The sequence below is a fragment of the Oryzias latipes genome, chromosome 24 (genome assembly GCF_002234675.1).
Source record: "Oryzias latipes chromosome 24, ASM223467v1".
NCBI classification, from domain to species: domain Eukaryota; kingdom Metazoa; phylum Chordata; class Actinopteri; order Beloniformes; family Adrianichthyidae; genus Oryzias; species Oryzias latipes.
In genome coordinates, this window is record NC_019882.2 from 9,190,722 (window position 1) to 9,217,377 (window position 26,656).

A 26,656-nucleotide genomic window follows, 5' to 3' on the forward strand; every position below is an offset into this window, starting at 1 on the left:
CAGGTTTGTCTCGCACTGAGCTGCTGAATTTGTCACCTCCACTTCTCTGGATGTGGAAAATGTCAGCTGCAGGTCCCAGCTTTGGGCTGGAGTTTGTTTGAACAAACTCCCAAGATCTTTCTTTAAGGACTTGAACTTGTGTGCTCACATTGAAATTGTTTATCCATTTTGGACCAGACTGTTTGGTAATAGTTGACAAGACTGGACATTTGAAGACCCTTGTGAGCATGTACATGTCTGTCAAAGAAAATCAGGATTTAGTCCAGTTAAACTGTGGTATTCCAGGAATTCTGTTCAGGCTTTTATGATTTGAGCATGCGTGTATGTGGTAGCCATGATTGAGGCAGTTACAGAAACAATAGTCACCTCTTTAACATCATGTCACCCCCCCTGTTTAATTACTAGGAGCAGATTTCTACCCATTTTGTACTCTCTGTCTCCCACCTCCTCTTCTTTCCCCTCTTCTGTTTGTCTGGAATGTTGGCACAGCCGTCCAGCGTAGGAGGCGGACCACACATTCCTCGCACCAGAAGTGCTGGGGGTAAAAGGGGGCGGAGGATGTCTGGTTCACAAAACATATGCGCACACACACTCCACCCCCTCACCCCCCCAAAAGAAATCCTCTCAGAAGCCAGCTGCAGCCTTGTCAGAAGACTTGCTTACAATATGATGCTTTGTCATAGAAAACATACTCCCGGAGGCGAACTTTTTAAAAGTCCCGTTACTGTATGGAACAAGTTGAAACAGATTTTTACAACTTTTTGGAAAAAAGTTTGTTAACTTTGTTATGGAAAATCAAAAAAAAGTTGATTTGTCACATTTTTTGACCCCATTGTTTGAAGTTTTTAAAAATTAAATAAAAATGTAGACATTTTAGCTCAATTCCTTTTACTAGCATGCAGAAATACTGAGCTCTGAATGTGTTTTTTTGATGTGGTCAGATCTTTGAAGCTCAGTATTTGACTCAAATGTAACCTGATACTTGAACTCAAACTCTTGAGGTTCATCCATTCCTCTGACTTTCCTTCCCTCTTTTCCTTGGTTTTTAGTTTGAAATGAATCAGGAGTCAGGTTTAAAATAATAAAGCTACCTAAAGGTTTTTAAGATTTGCCAGAAACACAAAATAAACAAGCTAAATCATTGATGATAAACAAAAAAGCTGCAACCGACCTGCAGATAAAAAACGTTAATACTGGCACTAGTACTAATATGCGTCTTAAATGCAGTTGATTAAAAATGCTTTTTTACGTCATTCTAAATCATAAAATACATTTAGAACAAGAAGAAACAAAAAAAACAACAACTTTAAAACCCAATCTAAACTGGTTTATTGATGCATTGAGATGAGAAGCAGAGCCAGACTAGGAAAGTTTGTCTTGGTTTAAGTTTTTGTTCTAGAAAATATCTGTTTAATTAGAATAATAACTTCTTCCATCATTCAGAGACGATGAAGAAGAGAACTCAGAAAATTCTTATTTTTACCAATTTAAATATGTCTTTAATTGACTTTAAAGAAACTCCTAGTTTGTTTGTGAATACTTGTTTCCACATAACTAGTAAAATAAACTGAGCAAAGGTGAAATAGGTAAAGTAAAGATCAACTGGATATCAGTATATTTGTTTTAACCCTATAAAATATATTTGTGTCAGTAAATGGGAGCTGAGATCTAACGGCGTGTTGTTTCGGCGTGTGTGGTCGGGCCCTTCTGCTCCCGGTGTGACATTCATATGAAGAAGAGAAAAAATGTCTCTCACAGAAAGCGAGGAAGCTCAGAGGGACCTGCTGACCGTGGAGGGGCCAGCTGGCCTTTTTGGCCTCAAAGCTACCAGCAGAAACAGCCTTGAAATCCCAGCTTTGTTCGGCTAGTTATCACCAACACACACACACACACACACACCCACACACACACACACACACACACAGCTGTACTTTATGCTTCTTGCTGATTCAACACATTTCAAAGTGAAAAAGGCTGTCTGGACCCGCCATGGGGCTAAAGAGGGGGTGCTGCGGGTCACCGTTCTACAGAGGTGGTGAGCATGGAGGCGGGGGGCAACCATATGTTCACAAATGCTCACACTGGTGCCTGCATATGCTGGCAGGCGTGCTGCGCAGGCAGCTCGGACATCTGGCAGCAGGTTTGTGAGCGGACTTACGCAGAAAGGCCTCTTTGTGTCTGGGACTGCTAGTACGACGGTCACCAGAAACTCCCCGGAGGAGCTGGAATCTCCTCTGTGCGTCTTTGGATCAATTCTCACCAGCTGTTGGAGTATTCTGATGTCATTCTGACATGTCGCACACTGTGAGAGCTCCTTTGTGCAAAGCGCCATGAGGATTCACTGAAGCTAAACACAAATCATGAACCTGGATGGGTGCAAACCAAACAAATACCCAACAAGATGACCAGTAGAAACGTTAGTTTGTAACATAACAAAAATCAGCCTTTAATTCCTATAAATGTTAGTGAATTCTGGAATTGTTGAAAACATTCTGGAAACTGCTTAAAACTAATGTTGCTCTGTTAAGTGCATAAAAGATCATTATTTCACGATAAAGGTCCGCTACAATGGTGGATGAAAAAATAAATCTGACTTTTAGCTTAAACAGAAGACTATTGAAGCGTATCTCCTTCCTATTTTCTTTTTTTTTTTTCTTTCTATTTAATAAAAAGTGTCTTATCACTGGATTTAATTAAACTACCATCACATTAAGAGGAAAGCAGCATTGATGCATTTGATACACACAAATATTACTAAAATCCTCGAAATAATTAGAATTTTATTAATCCTTCATCATGTAATACATTGAAAACAATAAAATTATGACAATAACACATATAAATTAAATATGTTTTTCTTTTTGCTAAGCTATATGAACTAACCCTCAACTCGAGGAAAAAATAAAAATAAAAAGAGAGTTTAAGAAATAGATTTATAAAGTAAAATAACATGAACATTAAATCAAAAGCTGAAAAAGCATGGGCAGTAAAAAAGTTTGAAGGAAAATATATTAAAATATATTAAGAAAACTTGTAAAAAACAGACAATCCAACCATTTAAATAATTATGTCGGAAAATATTTTACACAAATCTGAGCATAAACCACAGTTGTAGAAATGTGCTTGAAAACCTTTAAAACTGACCTTGAAAGTGTTTGCACACCTGTGTTGTAATAATAGGCAAATTAAATTGTTGTTGTATATTTTTTAATAAAAGAAAAAACCTTAATGCACCAAAAATCTACTCTACCACTACCATGTCCAAGTATCTCAGTATTAAATGTAGATCTAAGCAGTTGGATGTTTTTGGAGCTTCTGTTCGCTGACTTCCACATGCCGCCCCCCCCCCCCCCCCCCCCCCCTTCTGTTTTGTTCATAGTTATTTTAGCTGTTTAATGTCCCCCCATGTGCTGCTGGCATCGCACGTGTGTAAACAGAAGCGTTTTGTTTGCGTTGACGCTAAAACTGAAGACCAAGCTCTGCCAACCTCAACATCTCAGGTCCCACGCTGAGGTTGCTGGGAAAATATCGAAAGTTTGTGAAAACAAAGGTCACAGGTTTTAAAGGTTTGGGTGTCTTGCTGGCTTCACCCCCCCCCCCCCCCCCCCCCCCGACCACATTAGGCCACACCCCTTGCTGCAGCGTCTGTGTTTGGGGCTGGCTAATTAGAGGGTTGCCACGGGAATTAAATGGTCTCTAAGCCAACAGGCATAATGACAGGGTGAGGGGGGGGGGAGGGCGGGGTCCGATTATAGGCCATTCGGAAGAGTTTAAAAAAGAAAAGAACATGGAGAAGTTGGGAGATGAGGAAAATATGAAATATTTAAGGAGGTAATGAAAAAGAAAACAAAAAACTGTATGTAGAAGGAAAAGTCTGGAGTTTTACAAATAAAGTGAAGTTAAAAAAGGACATGACGACAGTCTGGGCATGCATGTGAGTGGAGAAATGAGTTAGCATGTAAGTATAGTTTCCACAGCCTGTGTGTGTGTGCGTGTGTGTGTGTGTGTGTGTGTGTGTACATCATAAAAGGTGTTCTGGACGCGCTTTGGAAAGCCTCGGTCTGTGGTTGCCATGGCGGCAAACAGGAAATGGCGTTTTCATGCAGCTGAGCCTGGTCACCCTGACAGTTCTGCCTTTCTTCCTGTGTGGCCGTTCTCATTCTACAAACATCCAATTAGAAAGGGGAACAAAAGAAGCCCAGAAACCGAAGCAGCCCGCTGCATTTTGGTTTGGTTTCGGGACTTTTACCACATTTTTCTGAAGGCTGCAAATAGCCTCAACACTGTCACTGTATCAGCTTACACTTCCAACCACGGCTGCCCAAAACCGCAGAGAAAAGACTCCCAGTTCGCCCTACATTTGTACTGTAACTGTTATGCTTCTGTGTTGTGTAAATCCTACCAGAGATGATATCCAGTGCCTAATGTGTCAGGCTCCTGAATGATCACAGACCTTTGCGACCATTTTGTTTAGCTCCAACTGGTAAACTTTAGAGAAATATGTCTTTTGGTATTTTAAGTAAAAGTGACTCACTCATTCCTCATTTCTGCAACAACATTCTCTCCCTTGGCTCAGGGTGGCTGCTGACTAAGAGCAGTGAAGAGTGAGTGGGTCATCTGCTTGCAGTTCATCAGTTGCTAATCATCATGGTTTCTCATAAAGACCCACTCCAATCATCTTTAAATCTATTCTAAAAGCCTTTCAAGTGGTGTTTTAATTATGATTATGCTGTTTTTACCCAAAATCAAAAAAACTGTTATTGTCTAGGACATACTTTCTGCAGTGGTTCATCAGAAATTCACCTCTGAGTTGTAGGCAGGATGCAGGGTGAGCCATCCTTCATTTCCCATCATCCCTTTGTTTATACGCCCTCCCACAAGCTTACAGCCCCTCATAACCCCAACCTAACATTAGTGGTGCAACAAAAAAGGGTGAGCAATATCCAGACGTACAAAGAAAACGCTGACGTACAGTTTGAATATTTAAACCTCTTGTTGTACAAGAGGTTCAAAATTTAGAATTCTGTTGGTTTTTGTCATCAATACATTAAATATTATGAAGTTCTATAACCCATTGGCTAGTTTTTGGTTGCCAACATTCCTGCTGTGCATAGGGAATTATACAGTATAACTTTGTGTAGCTTCTTATGTACCAAAATATTTTATTTATAATTTTTTTCATGATTTTATGACCCTCTAATTGATTAATTGATAATTTCCCCCACTGGTTCCTTTTTACCTCCAATTTTTGGCTCGAACCTGCAAGAAAATGTGTCCTCTTTCTCGCCTTGTACGTAGGTATCAGTATTACCTGCAAGTGAAGAAGGATGTCTTGGATGGACGCCTCCATTGCAACATGGAACAGGGCATCAGACTAGCTGGACTAGCCGTTCAAGGTAAGATTCATATCAATCACATGTGTTTAATCTAGCAGAGAGAAATGCAGCAGCCGAGGGAAGCGTGCGCACAAACCGGCGCTTTCTCGGGTCATCTTGACACTGCTGCCTTATATGGCTGCATACCACAGGGAGAACCAGTCCACTCGAGTTCCTATGGTATCAGTCCTAACACATGCACACACACTCTCCATCCTCGAGCGCTGTCTGCGTCCCATGGGGAATGTAAACAGACAGTGAGCTTATCAGCAGCTCCAAGGTTAGCCTCCGCAGCATCAGGAAGACGGTTATCTGTTGGGAGGCAAGGATCCTCCTCTTTGCCTCCTTTTGTCCGACAAACAGCACTTAGTGGTTGATACAAGCTCTATCTGGAGAATGAGCATGTTATAGATATGACGTGCACACGGGGGCTTTGTTGATGTGTACGATAAGTTCTTAATTTATTCTCGGGCCAAATCTTGACAAGTTAGTCAGGAAGATTAAACCCAAGAAAGCATTATTGGCTGAAATGCAACTGAACACTAGATTTGATAGTTTCACCTCTAATGGAGACCTAAAACGTGTCATTTAATGCTGGAAGTTTTGGTTATAGATGACCCCAGTGGCAAACTAAAACATTGTGTGGTGAAGCTAAGGCTCTTTTTAAAGTTTACCGTTTTTTTCTTCAAATTTAAAACCCTGCAGAATAAATTGGCACAGAAATACACTTTCCTACTTACTTGGTTGTTCTTTATTCAAAGTTAAAGCCACTGTCAGCTTTTTTAAGGTGTTTTTTTGTCGGCTGGTTTTCATCCTTTAATCTACTAAGCGCTCACCTTCTAGCAGTGGCTTTACTCCCAGGAGTCGGACGATGACCTGTTTTGTAGGTATTTCTTGGCTCAGTCTTTGGCATCTGCAGCTTTAGACTGACAGCATCTGACTGGGTCGCATCTCAGAAGTTCTGTTTATTTAAAAGACATTTTACAGTTTCATGTCTGCTCCTTTCATGATTTTAGCCATTAGTCACTCATCTGAATTTGATTTATTACATGTACACGTTTAAAATGATTCATTTTGATGATTCTTTTAGCCGATTTTGGAGACTTCAATCACTTCCCATCTCAGGACTTCCTCAGGGAGTACGTGCTTTTCCCAGTGGTGAGTCCTGAAATCTCTAAAATCTCGGAAATTCAATCTGCATGTGATTGGTTGGGTGTTAATATGCGGCCTGAAGGTACGCATTCCCCTGGTGCATACCTGCAGAAAGAGCGTGTGGACATGTGGCCTTTATCTCCGCTTCTTTTTCCTTCCAGAACTGGCCTAACGGAGATGAAGTGCTGGAGGATTGGACGCAAAAAGTTGCAGAAGAGCACAAAAGTCACTGGTACTCCCAGCTTGAATGTGTACTCTGCACAAAAAAAACCTTTGCAAGTTGAGCAGGAGATGAAAGAGTGATTGCTTGCGCTTTTCTACCTTGTAGTGGAATGCAAACCGCTAAAGCAGAGCTGCTGTACATCAAGGAGGTAGAGAAACTGGATGGTTTTGGACAGGAAAGCTTTCCTGCTAAGGTAGATTCGTTTTATCCTCACAAATCTTTTACATTTAAAGAAAAACCTTTATTCTTAAGCATTTCCTCTTCTTTTTACAGGACAACTACACCAACGACATTTTTATTGGAGTGTCTTTTATTGGAGTGTTTGTCAAACACAGAAATGGCAGGTCCATCATGCTCCACAAGTAGGTTTCCCTTTATTTTTGCAGTCGATTCATGATGCAGCCGGGTGGGAATGTTTAATTCCTGTGTGTGTGACAGGTGGAAGGACATCGGTACCATAGCACACAACAAGTCAGCCATCACAGTGGAGATAACGAGCAGAGACGACACCATCGCGTTTCACATGGTGGGTGTTGTGTCTGCAGGCGGCCTCAGCTCGTTCACACACAAACTCTTTCAGCAGGCGGTTCTACTCTGTTTATTTCTGCGCTGTTTTGGGAAGGAAAAAGATGCTCGTGATACAACCAGGAGACCATCTCCATTTACTGCGGACAATCTGGCTATCCTGGCAATAAAAAAAAAGAAAAAGAAAGAAAATAAAGCTTTAGTACGACACGATGAGACAGACATTAGATAAAACCTATAAAATGTAGTCAAAAGTTTCTTATATTGCCAGATTGTGAATATCACATTTTCCAACAAGTTGCATATTGGTTCGTAATGTAATGTTAACAGAAAACCAACATAAAATAACTGTTTATACATTTTAGATTATATAACAGCCATAGACATATTGGGCGAATAATCGACACACAGAATATTCTGCACAGTATGCAAAAACGGAATCTTAAGAAGGTAAAACAGATCCTTGTTTCAAGAAAACATTCCTGTTTTTCTGTCTTGTAAGAAAAATAATCTTATCAAGAAAGTTTTTCAATAGCAATAGCAGATTCTTTTTTTGTGCTTATTCAAAGAAAGTCTGCCAATGGGGTAAGAATGTTTGACAGATTATGTTATGCAGAGTTTTTCCATTTTTTTCTAATTAATATTTATGATTGACAAGATCAGGAGATGACATGGGCAGCGTCTTCTTCACACAGGTGCTGCACATGCTTGACAGATTAACGAAATCTTCATCGCAGTTAGATCTTTGTTTTCATTCTATAAAACTGGACTCATTTTTCTATGCAGTTTGAAGTTTGAGAGTTTAAGCACGAGAGAAAAGTTGTTCATGTCTGTCTGAGAAAAGTGTGTAGTGAGAGGTTTTTACTGCTTTAAAACATCCATAATTCTACTTTGCAGATTTCATCTGGCGCAGGTTATTTAAGGAACATATCCACCGCAATAAACAAGGGAACACTGTGTTTCTAAGGGGCCCATTTTTACAGTGCAGCGACAGAAGAAACCTGAAGTGGGAAGGGCACATTATTCCAAGTTTACTCCACCCACCTCAAAAATGTTCCAAAAATGGAAAATTTGCCAGGACCAAATACATTTTGAAGCTCAGTTGGGTTTACCTGTGTGTCCACCTTCCTGTTAATTAAAAACAAACAAAAAAAAAAACTAAATAGGTGTGAATTTGAGCTATAATGAAGTTTGACATGAATAGAAAACACAGAAATAGACATAAGAATCAAATTTTTTTTTACATCAGGCTGTAAATATATTTACTTAATTTTTATGGAGTGATATTTATACCACCACGTTGCACACAAAACCTTCTAGCTTGCAAATGAAAATATTAAATATTTAATTTTATTTTAATAATAATACTTTTTTTTGCTTTCAATTCCTTTTTTTTTTTTGCTTTCATTTATTTATTTATTTTTCCAATTTGCAACTTAGAAAGTTTTGTGTGCAACATGGTGGCATAAATATTACTCCATAAACAGCCACCTCTAACATAGGAAGTCAGAACCAAAACTAATAGGGGGACAGTGGGGGTGAACCACATGATGGGAAAACCAACGAAGAAGAACATCTTAAGGAGGGGGATAAAAGCCCAGAGTTAGTTAAAAGAGTTAAAAAATACAATTAATGTAATTAAACTAAAAAAAAAATCTAGTTACACGCATACCCCTAAAAATATATTAAAAATATGTTTTAGGTTAAGAATTGTCTAAGTTATGCGTTTAATTTTTTCTGTAGTTTTTGTGTTCTTTAGGTGTTTGTCCTGGCTGTATTATATATTAAAGTATATAACTGATTAATATAAATTGGTAAGATTTAGGGTTTTTGCAGTGTCCTAATTTATATTTTTATTGTGCAGGAGGACATGGAAATGGCCAAGTACATAGCTCGTCTTTTTACAACAAGACACAAATTCTACAAGCAAAACAAGATTTGTGCAGAGTGAGTTTCGTGATTCTGTTTTATGAATTTATACCTTCTAAAATGCATTTTAGATTCAAGTGAATCCCCTTTTTTTGCAGACCCACTCACTCCCCTGCTCCCATCAGGAGGAGGCCCACCTGGAACCATCACCAGTCTCTGGTACAGTTTCCAGCCATTAAAAGTGCATCCTTTTTGACTGTTTTTTTTTTCCCCAAACAAAGGGAATGTTGATGTGCAAACAAGAAATGATGCGATCTCACTATGGGCAGCTCTGAGTCGTCTCTTGGAGACTTTGCTTGCTTGCATTGGTGTTGTTGGAAACTTAAAAAGGGTGTTGCTTCCGGCGCATAAATGAAGGCAGTGTTTTCTGCTTCTCGCTCCAAGCAGGCCAGACAATGGCTCGGCTAAATGTGGCATAATACTTATAAAGTCAGTCCACTTGAGTCCTCAGATGACTGTCTGGAGAGGCTCTGCCTTTATTGTGTTTATGAGTTTGTCACAGAAACCTGCCTTGTTTTAAAATATTCGACTCGCTGCATATCAACAGTGAAAATGTGTTTCCTCGTTTAGCCTCGACCGCAATCCTGCAACTTCCAGTCGGTGCATTCCCAGTATGCAGAGCACTATCAGGACACTCAAAGCTCTCAAGGTATGTGGGAAACATTTGGAGGACGCTTCACCCAATTTTTTTATTCACTCAAACTGCAGTGAGATTTGCAATTCAAGCCCTAAACATCTGAGTCATTCCCATCAGGCACTGATTCACAGCCCGTTTCTATTTTAACAACCTTCCAACCAATCAAAACCCAAGGTTTTGGGGCGCAGAGCAGTGACCTCATCTGTGCTTCACTCTTTCATGGACTCATTCACACTCAGGCGGCCTCAGAAACCGCAGGGCTTCATTGAACTTCACAATAAAACGGTGGAAAGAAAAAAAAGTTCTGGGTGTGCTCCTCTGTGTGGGCGTGAGATCAGTCTGCAGTCTGACCTCAGGAATCACACTTTAGGTTTTATTGTGTGTGTGTCTATACATACACACATTCATTCACGTCAACCGACACCCATCATTATGAAGAAATAACATTTTCATATAATTTCTAAAGTTGATTGTTAGCACTGGAACCCAGCAGCTCCTGCATAACCTCAATGTTGGCCAGTTGACTGTTAACTGCTTCTTTTTTTATATACTTTTTTATTTATTCATTTTGGTTTTCTTGGTTTATTTAATTTTGTCAGGGGCCGATGTAGCATCTCTCTTGGTTTAAGTATGACAAAAATAACAATAAAAGTCTGTTTTTATGAGATAAATAGAATTGTTGATGTATTAATTGGCAGGAAAAGCTGCTGGTTGCTTCTTGATCTGAGAAAACTTATTTTGTTGTCCTGCAGATAGTGTCTATCATGATGACCCATATTACAAGTCAGAAACTAGTCTGGATCGCTGCCCGGTGGATTTCACCTTCAGGAATGGGACGGTGCCCAATGGAAGCATGTACAGCAGCCCCAGCCTGGGCTCCCTCAACCGATCCCAGACGTTTGTCCCGCCTTCACCCATGTCCTCCAACCTCAGCATCCCCGGCAGCGAGCTCATGCGTCCCGACTACATCCCCAGCCACCGCCACAGCGCCATCATCGCTCCATCGTACCGGCCCACGCCAGAGTACGACGCCGTCATGCGGCAGAAGCAACGCGTGCTTCACGCTCCTCAAGACCTCCACAGCCAGTCGCTGCGCAGCCTAAACATCAGCAATGCCTGCGCTTACCGGCAGCCTGAAGCTCTAGTTTACAGTCAGCCGGAGATGAGAGAGAGGGGTCCTTTCCATGGTTTGGGCCCCAATCCTGGAACTTACACTCCGCAGGTACAAACTCATTCCTGAATCTCTGATTTGTTTCTCTCAGCAGCTAAGTTTTTGATTTCATTAATTCTACAGATCAGCTACAGTAAGCCGGTGTGCCACGGGCCCCATCAGGGAGGCCCGGCCAGCAGCCAGGTCCCCCTTTATTCATCCTGCACTAATGGAGGTGGGGGCAGCAGTGGTGTTGGAAGCTCGATCTCGCACACTGTCAGCACACCTGAGCTGGCAAATACTAAGCAGCAGGTCACCAGCGTAGGAAGCCACGCCGCTACAGCCAACATGTTGAGGAACCACATGCTGCGCCCTCCTCCACCCTACCCCTCCAGCTCCTTCCGCCCTGCCACCAGCACGCCGGACCTTGCCAGCCACCGCCTCCGCTGCATTGGCGGCAGCAGCCCAGAGTTGGTTACCCGCATGGTGCAGCTGTCTGTCAAGACCTTCCAGCCGGACAGCATAGCCGTGGTGCACCAGTCCCTGCAGGAGGTCAGCGAGCCGTTAACAGTTGCTGCCAAGCACCGGTCGACCCTAGGCAAGAGACACAGCATGGAGGTCATCAGCAGTATGAGAGGAGGCGGAGGTGGGGGGGAGGGCCTGGTGATGAAGGGCTTGAACGCCCCGCTGTTGCGCCGGAACACTCTCAGAGAGCACGTGATGCCCGCTCAGCCTCAGGCCCTCCCCCAGTCACAGCCTCAAACACCTCAGACTCAACCTCAGCCACAACCTCCCCCAAAGCAGCCAAAGGACCTGCAGAAGGCTGGGCAGAATGTAGCCGAGGCCTCTGCAAACCCCCCCGCAGCAGCTGCCTACCAGCATCAGAAGACTCTGTCCAATGCCACCATGCTCATACACAGCAGTGAGAGCGAAGAGGAGGAGGAGGAGGAAGAGGAGAGGCCTGAACTGGACGTTCAGATCCCGGGGCTCAACGAACACATCAGCATCAGTGCTCAGCTCCAAGCCGCTCTGGCCAAACTGCCCAACAAACCTCCCCCGGAGTACCCGGGACCCCCTGGCAGTGCCCAGATCCCCTCCTACAACCACGCTCACCCGGCCAACCACCATCCCGCACCTCACTGCAACCAGGGAGCAGTGGACCCAGAGGAGTCACTCAACACTGGACACAGTCAGGGAGCAGGCGGGACACTCACCAGAGGGGATCAGAGTGGGGTGAATGGAGCCGTTTTAGGTCCATCCATTTCAGAACCAGACCTGACCATCGTAAAAGAGAGGGTAAGGAAGGAGCCGGTCAGAGAGAGGCCCGTGTCGGAGATGTTCTCCCTGGAGGACAGCATCGTGGAGCGGGAAATCGCTCAAAGGGTCAGTACCCCCCTAATAATTCATCAGTTTATTTCCAAGGAAAACAAAAACAGGATTGAAGAATGGCTTGATGGCTCGATCAAATTTGAAGTGTTTGCAGATGTGCAGATATTTTACAGCAGAATGCCCTTCTTGTTATTATTTACCTCCCCTCCATCTGCTGCAGTTTAAATGTTGTTTGCTCCTTCGTTTTTACCGCTCCTGATTAGCAGTAATCTTGGTTTCAGCACATAAGAAGCTAGCAGCGGGCTCCACAAGCCACACAAATCCCTCAGATAACTCGTGGCGTTGCGTTGTCTTGTGGGGGTCAGAGTTCTGTTTAGGCACAAACGGGGACAGCAGCAAAGTCCAGGTATGAGTTCAGGCGTCGTCACCTGGAAGTGACAAACTGCTCCATCACCATGACCTGGATATTTGCTACTGCTGCTATTTCTCAAAAATGTTTGTCCAAAGCTGCTCGCCCCTCAGCGGGTTTATCTTCCACGTAAAGGGAACCCCCTTTGACCCCCAGGCTGTTGTTTTGAGTGCCGGGCTGGAGGAGGAGGCGGGGCTATCTTGCAGGTTTAATAGCATCACAGATTAGGGGCAGATAATCCTTAGAGGGAGGAGGGACTGTACCATGTGGGTAGTGTGACAAAAGAGTGCGAGCTGTAAACAACAAGCAACTGGTGAGGTGGGTGACAACAAAGTTAATATTGATGCTACGCACCTGTAGACGGAAACACACACTCGCTTATGAGCATGCAGAATTCTCCAGTCCCACTTGTGTTGAAAATACCATGACTGCTGGATTTTCTTCTCTCGTAAAGACACTGGAAAGACAGAAGATGTCTGTTGACTCCATTAAAAGACCGCTGATGATGGCCGCCCTCAACGGCCTCTATGTGGCCCGGATGCCTGTTCCAGAAAGTCCGTCAGAGGAAGGCGCCAAATCTCCCACAGATGAAAGGGTAAGACGCTTACAATTTTAACGTTTCTTTTCTTTTTCTTCTTAAGGCTAAGGTTTAAGCATGTTAGGTCAGTACAACTCATGAAGGTGTGAGCTTTTGTTGCTAAGAAAACTGGGGCAAAGCCTGAGTGGGATGGAAATGTGTGGCATGGTGGGGGCTTATCGCCTCAGGACCGGCTGGTATTTTAAGAATGTGACCCGACAAAGCTGCAGAAAGGATGAGGGGAGCCTCAATGGTAAATGCAACACTTTGATGTCTGGTGTTTTATAATATAAGAGAAATGTGAATTAAATTCCTCTCAGAATGATCTGCGTTTTAAAAGGTCTTAGTTAAAACCCCACAAACGCAGTGAGTCTGACGACACTCCCTCTCGTTCTTCTCTGCAGTGTCAGACTCTGGAGTTAAAGCTGGAGGAGGATCGCGTCTTCACAGAGTACGAACAAGTGCCGAAGAAGAGGGCGGACTGTGTCGTCACGACTGCAACGCTGCCTGAAAACGCAGAGCGCAACCGTTTTCGGGACGTCGTCCCTTATGAGGACAACCGGGTGGAGCTCGTACCCAACAAGGAGAACAATACGGGCTACATAAACGCCTCCCACATCAAGGTGTGTCATGTTTGCACCGCTCTTTGTTACGTATGCAGAAAGATTTCACATCTATTTGGGCAAATATGTTCCTGAAACGATGAAAAGCTTAAGAATTCCTACAATTTATTATTCTAAATTTCGTTAATTTTGCAAAAAATGTTTTACTAGAGGTAATTAAATGTGAATAAAGCAATGTCAGCAACAGGGCTAAAACATTTAAATTATTTGAATTAGTCTTCATTTTCAAAGTCATCAATTCAGATATTGTATAGATCGACTTTACTTTGATTCATGTTGAATTTTAATGTAAGTAATAACAATTTAAAAATTTTACACTTCACCCATGTTTAGTTTGATCAGAGCAGTATGGTAAATTGAAATTTTTGGAACTTTATCGTTTTTATTTAAAATATTTTCCGAAAATATTAAAATTTTGAATTTTCTGGAGATTTCTTGGGAACAATTATTGTTTTCATTTTCTCTAAATCGATGCTCATTTTTCTTCAAAACATTTCTTTGGTACGTGACTAAATGATGCCAATTGCTTAAAGTCCCACTCCTATCAGTTTTAGCCTAAATAAAATTTAAAAAAAAAACTGTCATTTTCTTAGATGCTGCAGAGCGGCAGTAGTTCATTAGAAATTGAACTGTGGGCGGGACCATTGGTGCAGAGTGAGCCTCTCCCACTTCTTATTATCCATCTTTTTCTGTGCTCTCCTACTAGCTTACAGCCCCTCACAACCCCGCCAGCTCAGACAAGGAAAACAAAGACTCGTCTATAAGTGGATGCATCACAATAAAACGGAGCAGGAAGCTTCTACCAACAGAGATGTTTCCATGTGTTGAGTGTGTGGATGTGTGCTTGGGAACAAAAATAAGCCTTTAGAATCTAATGATAAACCTTACCGTGCCTTTTTTTCTTCTTATCCTTCAATTCCCACGATTCCTTTCTTTGTCTTTTTAAGCATCCTCCCCAAAAATCCCATTTACTTTCCTCTCTTTCATCTGGTCCAGAAATTTAAAGGACTTTGCAAAACAATCCCATCTAATCTTATCTAAAATATCCTCCTGTAACCCTGTTGGAACAATAAAATTGGGCTCATGCAAGAAGTTCTCGGTTTCTGCGGAAAAAGACGAGCTAAAGGGATTTAAAAAAAATAGTCCCAAATTACTAATTCTACAGGTTTACAAACTTTTAATGAAGGTTTAAGTTTGGATCATCACTGAAAAGTACCAAATATGTTTTTGACTTATTTTTTAAGGAGTCAACTTGATCCGCTCTGGAATTTCACTTGACCAGGCTGCAATTATGCAAAATCCCCAAATCTAAGTTTGTCCTGTGGCTAAATTGTTATTTTTTTATTGTCAGTGGCATTAAAATAAAATTACTAGAACATAATCAAGTTAGGTCTAAAGTGTTCAGCCTTCTTCCAGTCTGTATTGTGGTTGTTTCCAAGATGGGAATAGCTCGGAGGAGCAGATGAAAGGCAGCTATTGAAGTCTGTTTGTGCTTTAAGCTCTTAGAGCTCCTGGAATTCCCGAATAATTTTGTCCAAACTCCAAGCCTCCTAAGCAACCCCAGTTCCTCAAGTTCTGTGTGTGCCGTGCTGAAAATGGTGTGTGAACTGCTTATGTGTGTGTGTGTGTGTGAGCTATTAGTCCCTATAAAGGCTGTAATAAAGTTATGCATGAATGTTAGACTATGATAAAGTGGTTGCTTTCATTTTTGTAACTCTAATGTTCCTTTTTCTAATTTTTGGACCAAGACAAAAGACTTTCTATCTCAATGTGTTCTTATTCTGCCAAAAGGTTTCGATCACAAGACAAAAGAAAAACAAACAAAAAAAAACATTTGAGGTCTGGACTGTTCAAATTTTATTAGAAAAAAACCACACACAAATGCATAAAATAAAAGAATGGTAAAAGGGAAATATTGTAGGTCAAAATCTGTGCCTGTTACACTGCCCTCTAGTGGTTTCATGAAGAATCAGTCATTGGTCAGTCTTTAAGTTTACCTCAAAATGTAAATGTTGTTGTTTTTAAATATAAATGTAGTTATTGATTGACTGACCTATTTACAGATGTCTGAACACTTTTTTTTTCCTAGGTCATGATCAGGGGTGAGGAGTGGCACTACATAGCAACCCAAGGCCCTCTAGCCAACACTTGTGGAGACTTCTGGCAGATGGTGTGGGAGCAGGGGGTCAGTGTCATCGCCATGGTTACTGCAGAAGAGGTACCCACACAGATTTCAATCACTTTTAGCATGGATCTGGTTAATTCTCAAAATTAGGATTACACATAAAAAGGTCAACCTGTTAAAAAAAAAAAAAAAAACTGTACAAATCTCTTTAATTTAGCAAAAAAAATTGTACCATCCTGATTACTTTTTTTTTTACTTGGAAAACATTCTAGTCACTTGCACCCATTTAGATCTTAAAACCAGAAAGGCTCAAGTTTCAGTGAGAGCTTTAGGTCTATAACAAACTTTAACACAATTAAAACTTGGAAAATGAAGGAAAAAATAAGCGATGGAAAGTGTGTGGAAAAAACTTTCAATAAGGGAAATCTCTATGCTCAAGAAAAATTCTTTTTTTAATAATATATATATATATGTTTTTTGCAGAGTTTGTTTAAAGAGTGCAGAGTTTATGAATCTTAAACATACAGCCTTCTTTATTTCCCCATCAAGGAGGGTGGAAGATCTAAGAGTCATCGTTATTGGCCCAAACTGGGCTCCAAACACAATTCAGCCACTCACGGAAAATACAAGGTGACCACCAAATTCCGCACGGACTCGGGATGCTACGCCACCACAGGGTTAAAGGTCAAACACCTCCTCTCTGGTCAGGAGAGGACGGTGTGGCACCTGCAGTACACCGACTGGCCCGAGCAGGGGTGTCCTGAGTATGTCACTGGATTTCTCTGTGAGTATCCATCCTGCTGCGTTTGTTTGTGACCATCACATACATCTAAGTCAAGTCTCTCTTTTTTTCTCTGAAGCTTATTTAGAGGAAATCCAATCTGTTAGGAGGCACACTAATTCTATGTTGGACACCTCAAAGAGCCTGAACCCCCCGGTGGTGGTGCACTGCAGTGCTGGGGTGGGCCGCACCGGAGTGGTCATCCTGACTGAGCTCATGATCAGCTGTCTGGAACACAACGAGGTGTGAGATACAGAAACCCCAAAGTTTCTCTTTAAATTGTATTGAAATAGGAAATAAATTCCCATTTCCCCTGCAGCCGGTGGAAGTTCCAACCATGCTATCGGAGCTTAGGCAGCAGAGGATGCTGATGGTTCAGACCATCTCCCAGTACAAGTTTGTCTACCAGGTTCTCATTCAGTTCCTCAAGAACTCCCGCCTCATTTGACATCACAGGATGTGGTACTTCAAATCATCAAGACGACACTCAAAAGTATTACTGATAGACTCTTTAACTCATGTAAAATGCTTCTCCAGCTGTGTTATTTTTATTCTCATAACATCCAGGTGAGTAAACAGATGCTTGTTACTTAAGAAGCATAAAAAGAAATCACAGTTTCAGTTGAACATTTATCAAATGGTGTTATACGGCATGAACAGCAGGGGGCAGCAGTGTTGCAATTTACACAGACAAGTGTTGTTATTGCTCAGACAGATTTTCATATTTTAAACAAAATATTTACTACAGACACACTGTGTTAAAAGTTTTGTTTTTAAAAAGACTGAACTGATTTATTCTCTTTTGTCCTTCTTAAACATGCCTAAACCTTTTCGTATATTTGATATTTTCCTTAAAGAAACGCACCCAAAATTTACAAAATGTATTTTCTATTCGTTTGAAAAAGAATTGCTGTTTTTTTTTTAAATACTAAAAATAAGTTATAAAAGCGATACATAGAAAACTGCCTTCGTTCTAATGGTGCCTCACTAAAATATTATAGAAGAAACCCCGTTTCCCTTTAATGTCTAAATTAAGATTTTACAGACAAATTAATAATTTTAAAGCATAAAAATTAAAGATTAGACACTGAAAAGAATATAAAAAGTGATCAAATCCAGAAGCTAACTCCACTTTCCTTTATCCTTTATGTAAAATACCACTCTAAAAATGACTTTTATGACTTTAAATGTATTTTTTCTACATCTTTAAGAATAATCTGTACATAATGGCATGTGACACTGTTTTATATATGTCTTTTCTTGACTTGGTACTCTTTAACTACCGCAAAATGTTAAACTATGCATGCTTTTTTTATTTTTAAATATTCCCATGTATATATTTCAGTATGTTTGCTGATACTTAGACTGTGCTTTTTTTGGACATACAAGTGTTTTGTTGCACTTCTCTGTTTGACAGTATTTTCCTCACAAGGCATTCCTCTTGCTTTTTTTATATTTATTTAGCTCTTCAGTTTTTCTTTGTTTCTGGCCAAACTCCTAAACACATTTCACAGATTCTGTACATATGTTTTGTATATGCATTTCCAGTGCATTCAGACCCCCCCCCCCCCCCCCCCCCCCAGACATGTATGAAGCTGTTATACCTGCTTATCATGCAGTAAAAGCCTTATTTTCTTTAGATCTGTGGCCTCATTGCCATTTATTCCCTTTGTGCTTAAATAACAAAACAAAAAAACCCCCACTGATGATAAAAAGCTTACCCGTGTTGACCGTTTCACAAATTTTCAACTCTCCAATCAAATCCTCCTCATTTTTGTGATAATTCTTTGCGTATGTCTTTAAGATACTGGTGATCCTTCCCATGAGCCACTTCCATTATAGCCATTGCCTGCACACACAAGAAAATATAAATATTTTATTGCCTTTTATTGTTTTAAGCATAAATATTTTAACCTGCATTTTTGTAAAGATTAAAGCTACTGTGCATTATTTTGTTTAATACAAAACAACAAAAGGAACACATTTATATTATATACATTTCTTTGATCAGTTTGTTACCTTTGTGAGAGCGTTGATTCCTGCCGAGTGCCTCCCCAGTGCCATGTAGATCCTGCCCAGCTTCAGGTAAAGGGACGACACATTTAAGGAGTATGGATGGTAACGTTTGCTGTGTTGAAATGAGACAGAGTTTTAAATATTTCACTTAAAAAAAATATCAAAACTGTCAAAAGGAGTCCGCAATTAGAAGAAAAAATAGTATTATCAACAAATTAACTGCTAAAAAAGTTTTTATCCTCCTTTTATTAAATTTTAGTCCAATTTGACATTAAATTGAATACAATTCTTTCATTTAAAAAAAGTCCTTAGTAGATGTTGCTTAACCTAATATCAGTGATTTTACTCTGGTTTTCCTATATTAGATTATTATATAGTTTCTATGTAGCACTTTAAAACACCAGTTTATATTTATTTAAACCAATAAATGCCAAACTCTGCAGAAGTGATAAAAATGTATTTTCAAATAAAGCGATTAATCTACAATATTTAATTGTTTTATCGTTTTCACCAATTCATTTTGGTAAATTAGTTATCTGTGGATTTCCTGGATTACCATAAAACAAAACAAAAAAACAATAATTAGATGATAAAATTTTCATAATTTTATTTTTTGAAAATATGGCAAATAATTATTTTAAACTGTATCCATTTTTTTATGTAAATTAAGTTTATAATGTCTCTGAATTTGTGTCACATTTATTTAAATATTGCTTTTTCATTGATTTATGATTTTGACACTTTTGGCCCTTCATACCACAGAGGTGCAAATAAAAAAACATCAGGTTTCGTTATCCTTTCTTCATACCTGTAATATCTTGCGACCTTCTCTCCATATCGGAGTGCTCCGTCTGCGTCCTGCATGTAAATGCACACCCCCATGGCCTGGTACATCATGTGGAGAACGTAAACATTGGAGTCCTCAAATACTGCTCCCATTTCCTCCAAGCTCTGCTCGCACATCTCCAGCAACTCACTAGGAGGTGTTTACTGGTCAAGGGTGTATCCATTTTATCAAGTCAAAGATTATTAAACTACCGTACAAACAAAGTCGAACAAAGTTAACTTCTTAAGACAGTTCACTGATTGTTAAACTAAAACTCTGCAAAACTAAAATAGAAATTTACTTATGGAAGACTAGCATTGATTCAGAAGTAGAGTTTTTTTTTTAATGAAAACTCTTTAAATGTTAGAAAGCATATCTATAGTTTTAAATGGTGTCATGAAATAAATGGTATAGTTTGATACAAAAGGATATTTTTAGTGCTTTTCATAGCTCTGAACTCTCTGATGGTGTTTTTGGCGTAGCGCGTCATGTTACTGATGACCTGTGGCTCGATGGGGTCACTCTGCTTCCGCACCTTTAGCTTCACCTTGTCCTTCAGGTGAGGGCAGGAGACAAAAACACAAGTTTACATCCTCAGATGGGTAAAATCTCATATCTTATAGCACATCTTGAACGTGGCAAAAAATTTTCTGTCAACTAGGGTTAGTGATTTGACCAAGTCATGGTTATACAGTTGTCTTTGGGAATAAGTGCCTTAATCAAAAGTATACACACCCTTAAAGATTTGCCCACAAAAGATCCACACAAGCAGATTTTAATATTGTCTGAATTTAGTTCTTATTAGAAAATCGTGTTTTTCTTTTTTGCCCAGTTTACCTGATATAATTAGACTTTTCTGGATTTAAAATCATAAAGAAACCAAAATAAATGCTGTTGCAGCTTACAGATCAACTTTGCAGAGTGTGTAAAAACATAAAAAGATATCCAAATGTGTGTAAATGTTGTTTATTAGTGTTTAAATTGGGCTGGAAAAAGGAGGTTTGTTTTGCACTAAGCCTTGCGCTAATAAGTCAATGTGCTTTAACTTATGAACACAAATTATTTTAGAATTTTCTCAATTTTCTCTCTAATTTATTAGTTGTTTTTTTTTTTAGCATGAATGGAATCCTAAAACTGCTTTCACTAAAGGATCCATGAAAGTCTTAAGTACTTCATTAGGTTTTTTTTTTTTTTTAATCATGTTACCTTTTGTTTGTTTTGGCACTCCAGACAGTTGCAGGTGAAGTAGTAGGATTCCCTCAGCCTGCTGTTGCGGTCATCCGTGGGGTACAGGAGGTCGATGTAGCTAATGAGAACCTGCAAAGGAAATGAGCATGCAGACTGTCAAAATAAAATACTCTCTGAATCCTTGGCATCCCTGTCCAGCTTCTAAAATAACTTTCTCAGATCAGCTGTTGCTTTAAACTGCTCACACTTTGTCACCCAGCTGTGTCGCCATGCAGACCAGCGAACTGTTGTTAACATTGTGTAGCACTTATGAATTTCCGTACATAACTGAGTAATTTTTATTAAGCCTTTTGGTTTTCTTCTTAAAGTAAAAGCTGTCTCTCTAAGCATTTCTTAGGTAACTTTTATTTTCTAGCCTTATAAGAGACCTGCTACCATCTTCCTATTTAATTTTTTACTAAATGAGAACTTTATTACAAAGTAAATAATTAAACAGAGCTCCTGTTTGTATAAAAAATGATGATTTTGGTTACAATAAATCACAGAACACAGAAAACTTTCAATCTATCAACACAATTCTTAGTTGCTTCAAAGATGAGTGCCCCAGATTTTTTAGTACTGCATTAAAAATATAAAAAATGTCATAAAAGCAAGTCATTGTATTAAAGTTATTTAATAACAATTTTCTACAAAAATCAAACTTTTTTAAATTAAAATCTGATTAATCGCAAAAGTTTCCTAAAACTGACATCATTTAAACAGGATTTTTTTCTCTCTAATATGCTCTCAAAATGAAAAAAATGAGACAGTATCCAGCAGGATCACCTTCCTCACCTCGTCTCCAGGTTTCATGTCCTGCACGGCCCTGACCTGGGCCAGTGTCCCGTTGAATGTGACGATGACGCTGGGTAGACAGCTGTGGTTTATCAGAGCCACGCTGGGGGCAACACACATACGGCCATTAACAAAACAATAAGGGGCCCGTTTCCTTTACACCCCTTCATTACTGTACTTAAAATAGCACTGACACTTAACTGCACTCCACTGAGAGGGCTTTAGTTTCTAAATATGTTTGCAGCTCAAAAAGCTTCTCTGAGACAGTTACCCTATCAAATACGTCACAAAAATCCTGAAGGAACTGACGGTCTGCAGCCATAAAATGTTGCATTAAATATAAAAAAACTTACTCTGGGTAAACTGCAGTACCCATGTGTGAAAGCTCATCATCCTCTATTGTGAAACCGTTACAGGCAACCTGAGAAAACATTTAAATCAACTTCAATTAGGTACAAAAAAAATGTATGAATTTTCTGAAACGTCCATTTTTGAATGCAGCACCTGTGAGAAGAGTGTGAGCAGGTCTTTGTGGGACGGCACCTCCAAGTGTTTGGAGAAAAAGCGACCAAGTCCTGCAATGTCCAGCTCAGTCCTCTCTTTTTTCTCATTGTCTTCATCCTCCAAATCTGTTACACAAAAATCACCTCTGGTGCAATGAGATCCACATTAAGTGTCCAACATCCTTGATCTAATCGGTCTCTTACAGCTCGGAAATAAATGTTACACAGATCTGAGACAAAACTGTGGACTGTGGACAAATGTCCTTCAAAACTTCCTTTTTGATTTAATAAAATGTCAGAAACAAAAAAAAACACATATTTGTAATAAACCAAATAAAATATTTTTTTTCTTGTTTTTTGTCAATACCCTCCGTATCTTGAAGTGTAAAAAGATCAAGAAATCAAGAAATAAGCTACAAACCAGAAAAACATGACATCAAATTTAAACCAAAAGCTGTGAATATTGGTAAATAATAAAGACCCGTGCAACAGCCCTGAAGATTACACATCCAAACCAGCTGTGACCAAAAAAGACACAAAAACGCAATATACTTCTGCTGGGAGAAGAGAAAATGCAGACTTGATTGTGTCGAGGAAAAATAAACCAAAGCTAGCAAAAAAGCTTGCAGTTACCAAACAGACATCTGCATGAAGGTAAGCTGAATTATAATGTCTGCTGGTTTTACTCTGAAAAATAAACCCTTTAGCACCTTTTGAATTATCAACTATCGTTTAATAAAAGCATTAATTTATGTTCCAGCAAGTTTACACCATAAATAACCTGAACAGTGGTACTTTTCCCAGCTAAAATAAAACATCTTGACTAAAAAGATAAAACTTTCAAAATGTTTTTAATAATATACTGATACTGTGAATGTAAACACATTCATATTAATCTGCCAATATATCATTTTACAGATGGATGAAACTTGATTTATTACACTTTTTCTTTGACTTTTCCCAATCCAAAATGTTTTCCTTTTTTTATTATAGTTTTTGATCTACAATTGCACTTGCAGCAAATATTTTTCTCAAAAGGCTGTAAATGTAAACAATGCAATTATATGAGTTGCTATTAGTCAGCCTTTTGTGCGGTTGGAACTCCCATGTTGCATTTATGCATTCATAAAGCCACAATATGTGTGTGAATCTTTTCCCTTTTCCTGTGTTGTTGTTTTTTTTTTTTTTTTTTTAACTAGACCTTAACGTGGATGGTCACATAAATTAAGAAATGAAGTCTTGTTGTGAGGTGGGACAGATTCCAAATGCTTCCATGTTTGTAAAGGTTGTTTCACAGCCACAAAGTCCTAACAGAATCAGCAGAAAATGAATGCTGTTTTATCAGAGGTGCTTTAAAGTTAATTTCATCAGCTGGTATATGCCCACAGTTCTTAATGATGTCTAAGTCAACCACAGAAGAAATTAGGATTTTAATACACACAGACATAAAACAACGGATTAGCCCAATTTATTTATGATCATTCGTACCAATACCAAGTCGTAACAAAGCGATGTTCTTTGTAATTCCAGTTTTTAGTCAGTTTTGGATCCTGAACCACATGGGGGAACTCTGTGGTTTAAAATAAATAACATTTGGGAATTCTTTTGTTGCTGTTTTCCTACCTCAGATGCTTCCTTACAGTTTCCAAAACAGTTTAAAAGATGTTTTTTTTGGTGATTCAAACATGTGTTGAAACTTAACATACAAATATTAACTTTGAACATTGCTTAACCTTTTACCATTTATCTTAGAAAAAAAAAATATAGATCTATACAGATATAGATAGAGATAGATATATATTGTTGGCGTAATTCGTTTTTCTTTCAAGGTTAACACTGATACAACGGTCAAAATAATTTTTTATTGCACAAATTGGCTGTTGCTCAGTCATGAAACGTTTAGGATGTGAATCAAATCTGAAACTTGAGCTTAATTTGACCTTTAAACTGTAAATAAATGCAATGAGCGTTTTTTAAGCATCTATGCATCATACTGATGGACTTTCCCTCTTATAATTTGTAGACTATAAGATGCGTATGTGACTCACGTGATTGCATTTCTCCAATGAGCAGTATCTTCTCAGAATCACACCTCCCTTTTTGCATTTTCTGCAGGTAATCGTGACAATTAGCACAACCCCTTAAATAAAGAAATGGACAATCTTTATGGAATTGGTGTCTAACCTTCTTAGCCAGGATCCGGGCGACCAAACGGGACGTCTCTGAGGGGCACCAGTTCTCCCCAAACGCAACCATGGCTGAACACTCCAGCCTGTGCATGGCCCAGTCTGCCTTCTTCACACATGTAAACATTCAAGAGTCAGTTTAGAGCCAACGATTCACAGTTTATTTCCCAGCTCAACAGAGGGCCTGACGACAGCTGCTTCTCCAATCCTTTAGGTGGATTTCTTTTTTTGATAACGCTAGTTAATATGTATTTTTAAAAGTGTTAAATTATGACAATTTTGCACCATGTGTTGAGCTCCGAATGTCAGGGATTCAGGAATTGAAGTATTCAAACTGTTTTAGGCATCAACATAAAAGCAGCTAAAACTGTTTTGAACGGATGTTTCTTACCTGGCAGCTTGTATTGCAGTAAAACGCTTTCTTGCATTTCCCACACCTTGCTAATCCTTCCTTCCTTAAAAAAACAAAAAAAAACACAGACGTTGATTATAAAACATGCTTATTTTTGTACAACTGTGACCATAATGTAAGCCAGAAACACCTCAGATTGGATGGACATGCAGAAACTGTTTGCACCTCCACTGTAACTCCACCTGCTTTATCAAATGCATGAGAAACGTCTCAACGTTTGCTCCAGCTTCTTTGCCCCGACACACGACGCAGCAGTTGCTGGTGCCCTGCCTGCAGTAACTGATAGCAATGAAGGGGCCTTATAGCATTCTGTGGTAATAATAGACTTGACCTTATGATGGACCGGCTGTCTTTGCCGTAAACTAAAAGCACTGCAGAAAATCCAAAGGAGGTGCAGACTGGTCGGGAGGAGGACCTGCAGGACCAAACCGTCTCAATTTTTGCCTTTTCTGTAACTTTGTGAGTCGCTTTAGAGAAAAGGATGTGTAAAATGATGTCCAGTCATATCCGTCTGACTCGGAGGGAAAAAATGCTCACTGTAAATGCATAAAGGAGTTATTTCAGTAATAGAAGGTGGTTGGGAGATATTCAGATTTCCTGCATTGCTGGTTGTCATCCAAGGTTTTTTTTTACAATTGAATTTTTTATTTATTTAATAAAGCACAATCAACTGGCATATATGAAGATTTAGTCTGATGGGAGAGAAGCAAAAACTGTTAATAAATATTAATTTAGTGATAATTCATGACAACTCAAAAATGCATTTGAACTTTTTGGCAGAAACTTTAGCTCAAAACAGATGAATCATCAGAAAAGGTCAACTAGAAAAGGCTCAGAAAGTTGAGCCAAAGGAAAAGCCAAAAATAGAATTTTATGGCGCAGCTGAGTGTGGATCAGCGCACAGGATCAGGTCTGCACTTTTGAAAGTAACGTTTGTTTCAAACTCCACCCTGAGGGATAAGTTGATCAGAGAGAAGGGAAGATATTTATTTTTACTTTTAGTTACCTGCGAAAGCAGAGGTCGCAGCAGCTGCCTCTCTCGGTGACCGACAGCACGGAGGAATACGCCGGGCAGCTGAACAGCAGCTCCCCGACGCTGAAGGCTCTGCTGACGCGGAGACCTCGTCCCTTTTCTGGGCTGCTGAACATCTCCAGGCCGTCGATGCTGCCTGTCATCGTGTCCTCCTCCGTGGGTCTCCCTGCCAGAATGAGTCTCATCACTTTGGGCGATGGACACACAACAAGTGTTGGGGCGTCACCAAACCACAGCTGAGAGGAAATCAAAGGGACTGGAGACCCTCACTCACAGCTGAAACGGAATATAGACATATTGAAGTTCCATCAGATCACAAACTTAGTAAAGATGACCTAAAAGTATTGTTCAGTTTATGTAAACACACAAAAATGGTATCTACATTTAAATATTTAACGAGTCTGAACACAAAACTTTTGAAGGACAAGAAAAACGGGCAATTATTAAGAAAATGTTCCAAATGTTGTCATACATCTAAATGATTCATTTCTTTAAATCATAAAAATGTCCAGCTGTTTCCCCAGTACCCCAGAGTTCAGTGTCAGGACTCCTGTTTTACTGCACGCATTATTTCTTTGTTGTGTTCTCGTTGGTTCTTAAATCACAGCAGATTCAGTTTAAGGGGCCTCCATGTGTCACTCTAATCAGATTATTACCAATAATTACTGTTACAGAGTCCTTGGCTCATAATGATCAACATTTAAACCCAATACGTGAATTTTCTTTAAAACTTATTTGGAAAGATTTTTTTTTTCACATAAACAATCACTAAATAGCAGTTTATGTTCTTGCTGTCATCAAATTAGATTTTGCAATAGACTAT

General features: G+C 39.6%; 2 protein-coding genes across 7 annotated transcripts in view; one reads left to right on the forward strand and one right to left on the reverse strand.

Annotated features, from left to right (window-relative positions):
• Window positions 1–18,474, forward strand: part of ptpn14 (protein tyrosine phosphatase, non-receptor type 14) — a 41,703-nt gene extending 23,229 nt beyond the window's left edge. Inside the window, exons 4-20 of the mRNA XM_023953197.1 lie at window positions 5,299–5,396; window positions 6,466–6,533; window positions 6,689–6,759; window positions 6,856–6,943; window positions 7,024–7,112; window positions 7,189–7,276; window positions 9,140–9,222; window positions 9,303–9,363; window positions 9,775–9,853; window positions 10,594–11,063; window positions 11,136–12,374; window positions 13,184–13,324; window positions 13,711–13,929; window positions 16,019–16,147; window positions 16,604–16,838; window positions 16,915–17,078; window positions 17,155–18,474. Of these exons, the coding sequence (XP_023808965.1) occupies window positions 5,299–5,396; window positions 6,466–6,533; window positions 6,689–6,759; window positions 6,856–6,943; window positions 7,024–7,112; window positions 7,189–7,276; window positions 9,140–9,222; window positions 9,303–9,363; window positions 9,775–9,853; window positions 10,594–11,063; window positions 11,136–12,374; window positions 13,184–13,324; window positions 13,711–13,929; window positions 16,019–16,147; window positions 16,604–16,838; window positions 16,915–17,078; window positions 17,155–17,283 (3,451 nt within the window). The 3' untranslated portion in view covers window positions 17,284–18,474. The remainder of the gene's footprint in view (window positions 1–5,298; window positions 5,397–6,465; window positions 6,534–6,688; window positions 6,760–6,855; window positions 6,944–7,023; window positions 7,113–7,188; window positions 7,277–9,139; window positions 9,223–9,302; window positions 9,364–9,774; window positions 9,854–10,593; window positions 11,064–11,135; window positions 12,375–13,183; window positions 13,325–13,710; window positions 13,930–16,018; window positions 16,148–16,603; window positions 16,839–16,914; window positions 17,079–17,154) is intronic.
• Window positions 7,041–26,162, reverse strand: smyd2 (SET and MYND domain containing 2). Of its 6 annotated transcripts, XR_002293180.2 has the most exons (15): window positions 25,807–26,159; window positions 24,780–24,843; window positions 24,387–24,497; window positions 24,251–24,311; window positions 22,204–22,328; window positions 22,053–22,120; window positions 21,700–21,802; window positions 20,884–20,994; window positions 20,110–20,230; window positions 19,660–19,834; window positions 18,855–18,963; window positions 18,557–18,684; window positions 13,084–13,186; window positions 8,320–8,403; window positions 7,041–7,435 (listed from the first exon to the last, which is right to left on the reverse strand). XR_002293180.2 is itself a non-coding variant. In XM_011491650.3 (13 exons), exons 1-12 carry the CDS (start codon window positions 26,016–26,018, stop codon window positions 18,604–18,606), a joined length of 1,341 nt encoding a protein of 446 aa, XP_011489952.1. In that variant the 5' UTR covers window positions 26,019–26,159; the 3' UTR covers window positions 7,041–7,435; window positions 18,557–18,603. The 6 variants fall into 6 exon arrangements, 3 of the variants coding, with proteins under 3 accessions (XP_011489952.1, XP_020570232.1, XP_004083558.2); XR_002293179.2 differs by lacking the exon at window positions 13,084–13,186; XR_911183.3 differs by lacking the exon at window positions 8,320–8,403.
• Window positions 26,163–26,656: the final 494 nt, after the last annotated feature.

Bases quoted from the DNA above. Each gene is read 5' to 3' on its own strand.
- smyd2 (XM_011491650.3), bottom strand. From the start codon at position 26,018: ATGAGACTCATTCTGGCAGGGAGACCCACGGAGGAGGACACGATGACA. The intron at 22,329-24,250 runs GTGAGTCACATA...TTTGTGTAACAG, and splicing joins CATTGGAGAAATGCAATCAC to ATTTGGAGGATGAAGACAAT. The intron at 20,995-21,699 runs GTGAGGAAGGTG...TTTCCTTTGCAG, and splicing joins ACATGAAACCTGGAGACGAG to GTTCTCATTAGCTACATCGA.